Source organism: Bison bison, unplaced genomic scaffold (genome assembly GCF_000754665.1).
Source record: "Bison bison bison isolate TAMUID 2011002044 unplaced genomic scaffold, Bison_UMD1.0 scf7180017864456, whole genome shotgun sequence".
NCBI lineage: Eukaryota > Metazoa > Chordata > Mammalia > Artiodactyla > Bovidae > Bison > Bison bison.
The window spans coordinates 27,686,861-27,690,033 of NW_011495018.1; the positions used below are offsets into that span (position 1 = coordinate 27,686,861).

General features: G+C 54.0%; 1 protein-coding gene across 1 annotated transcript in view; it reads left to right on the plus strand.

Moving 5' to 3' along the window:
• The window catches only part of LOC105002787 (steroid 17-alpha-hydroxylase/17,20 lyase), a 6,420-nt gene extending 4,043 nt beyond the window's left edge, over window positions 1-2,377 (plus strand). The window contains exons 2-5 of the mRNA XM_010859599.1: window positions 20-309; window positions 628-797; window positions 1,333-1,436; window positions 1,944-2,377. Coding sequence (XP_010857901.1) covers window positions 20-309; window positions 628-797; window positions 1,333-1,436; window positions 1,944-2,230 — 851 coding nt within the window. The 3' untranslated portion in view covers window positions 2,231-2,377. The remainder of the gene's footprint in view (window positions 1-19; window positions 310-627; window positions 798-1,332; window positions 1,437-1,943) is intronic.
• Window positions 2,378-3,173: the final 796 nt, after the last annotated feature.

The following is a 3,173-nucleotide window of genomic DNA, read 5'->3' on the forward strand; positions in this document are numbered from 1 at the left end:
GAAGCCTTTGTGTCTACAGTCTGGGTGAGAGTATGGCAGGGGTTGCAGATGGGGCTCCTTTCTCTTCATCGTCTCCCAATCTCACCCAACCAGGAGAACTTCAGCAGTGATTCCATCACTAACTTGCTGCACATACTGATCCAAGCCAAGGTGAATGCAGACAATAACAATGCTGGCCCAGACCAGGATTCAAAGCTGCTTTCAAATAGACACATGCTCGCTACTATAGGGGACATCTTCGGGGCTGGTGTGGAGACCACCACGTCTGTGATAAAGTGGATCGTGGCCTACCTGCTACACCATCCTTCAGTGAGTTTCTCTCTACCCGAGCCTTCCCAAGCACTCCTGACCCCAGGCACACTCACCTCTGCTCCAGAGAAAGGGAGAGTCAGTATCTCGGGGGTTCTTCGCAGGATTCGCAGGATGACTGTGCTGCACCCTTTACCCAAGCAGTGGTTGGCTCTGGCCTTTGGGTGGAGCTGCCTCATCTTCTGCAAGCAAAGCCAGGGTTGTAGAGCCACCTCTGGGAAGGGTCTTGCCCTTCTGGGTGTGACAGTAGGTTCTTCTAAGCCCTTGCTCCTCCTGGGCTGATACATCCTGGTAACATCCACCCTGTCTGGACCCCAGTTGAAGAAGAGGATCCAGCATGACATTGACCAAATTATAGGTTTCAATCGCAACCCAACCATCAGTGACCGGAACCGCCTTGTCCTGCTGGAGGCGACCATCCAAGAGGTGCTTCGAATCCGGCCTGTGGCTCCTATGCTGATCCCCCACAAGGCTGTCATTGACTCCAGGTGTGCCTTTCCTCCCAGGAACATCCAACCCTCCTGGTCCCTCCCCCAGCATCTGACCCTTCCAGCTGGCTGGTCAACCTACAGTCAACCACTGACAACCGATCATCGTACCCACGACCTACTGACCAGTGTGTCTCCTACCCACTGACACCCACTGCCCCATCGACCTGACCTCCCTCAGAAGCTGCCCGCTGCCTGGGAGACACGTGCTCCTACCCAATCCAAAAGCCGCAACACACACACACACGCACTCATGCACACACGCACCAGCTCAATATGCACACCCACAGGCCCTAACAGACCCACAAGTGTTGATCCTAAGTGCTACTCAGGAAGAGAGGGCTGGATTCATATTCAATCTGGCAGAAGCTGAGGAGAAGATGCAGGAGTGGGCATGAGGGAGTGGGCATGAGGGAGCGGGCATGAGGGAGCAAAGGACTCTTTTCCCCAGGGTAGTGACCAGGGAGACTTGGGGCAGAGAAGGTGGGGAAGAACGATACTCCAGACCCTCTTTTCCTCTCCCTCTCTGGAGCAGCATTGGCGACCTTACCATTGACAAAGGCACAGACGTTGTGGTCAACCTGTGGGCACTGCATCACAATGAGAAGGAGTGGCAGCATCCCGACCTGTTCATGCCCGGTGAGTCCCTGTTCTGTCCTGCCCCGCCAGCCACACAGCCCCCTCTGTGCCCACCTCTCCAGCATTGCTTCCCTTCTGCCAAGCTTCCTGCTAGAAGACTCCTGACTCCCACTACATGGACCTGTTGACACCTCTAGCCTACCCTACACTTACCCAGATTCTTCACAGCTGGGTTCCCCACTCTCCTTCCACCAACTGCAGCCTCCTCTTCTGAGAAGGCCCATAGGCATATGTCTCCTGTGAAGTCAGCCCCCTCTCCTGTGGGATGGTGCCATTTTCATGTTTAATACACCTTTTCATCCTTCCTGAATATTCCATCTTCTCTGTGTGATTAAGGGCTACCTGAGAGCAGGGCATTTATCTCTCCTACGATTGCCGTCCCCCCCCCCACCCAAATAAGGCTGTCCACCTTCTCAGACTGGGGCTCCCCAGGCAGGGCTTGTCCTCCCCCTACTCCTCTACTGACACTGACCCTGGCCCCTGGCTGACGCCTCCCCGTGTCTGCAGAGCGCTTCTTGGACCCCACGGGGACGCAACTCATCTCGCCATCATTAAGCTACTTGCCCTTTGGAGCAGGACCCCGCTCCTGCGTAGGTGAGATGCTAGCCCGCCAGGAGCTCTTCCTCTTCATGTCCCGGCTGCTGCAGAGGTTCAACCTGGAGATCCCGGATGATGGGAAGCTACCCTCTCTGGAGGGCCATGCCAGTCTCGTCTTGCAGATCAAACCTTTCAAGGTGAAGATCGAGGTGCGCCAGGCCTGGAAGGAAGCCCAGGCTGAGGGTAGCACCTCATGACTCCACCCTATGTGACCCCCACCACACAGAATTAGAGGAGCTCCCCCATCCTCTCCCACCATTCCTTCTTCCTCCCCGCCCACTCTGCCTTCTTTCCCAGCCTGCAGCCCTGGCAGTGATGTACATAAAACAGTTTCTTTCTCCAAAGGCATCTGAGCAGCTCACTCATTTGTTCACTCGTTTCTTTCAACAAGTATTTTATGGGCCACCTACTATTTGGACCCTCAGGCTCCTTGGTTTCATGAAACTTAAAATTCTAGTGAGGGCTGACAATTGAACATTCTAGAGACTCATAAGTGCTTTGGAGTCAATTTGGAGTCAGTTATATTCAGTGCTGATGGTGCAAGGGGAATGGCCGAGGTGGGGGAGGCTGCTGTGAATGAAAGGGTGGGGGAGGCATGAAGACTGGGGGGAGGTGCCCACCGCTGAGGGAGCATCAGGGAAGAGGCTCTCAAGGTAGGAGAGGCCAATGCTCGAGCCAATGAGGGGAAGAATGGTCCCTGATGAAGTCAGACTGCAGGCAGGGCCAGGCCCCGTGGAATGTTTCCAAGTAGGAGAAAGGAGTTCTGGTTTCTAGTCCAGATATGAAAGGAAGTCATAGGAGGGTTTATACATTTAGGTGGAAATGTCTGGCTCATATTTTTAAAAAATCATCCAAGTGGAAACTGGTCTGCAGAGAGATGAGAGTGGGGCTGCGGGGGGAGGTTGTGCTGGTCCCTGAGAGCAAAACAATGGTGGCTTACACCCTGGGGATGGCAGTGGAGATGGCAAAACATAGTGGGATTGAGTTTACACTTTGAAAGTAGAGCAGCAGGTCATGTTGGCTTTAATCCAGAGATTGCTGTGTGTACTTCAAAGCTTTGTCTTTGGGAGAGGTGTCTGTAATCCACAAACTCAACCCACCACTACCCCTCCCTCTTGTCTTGTTCCCCAAAGACTGGTA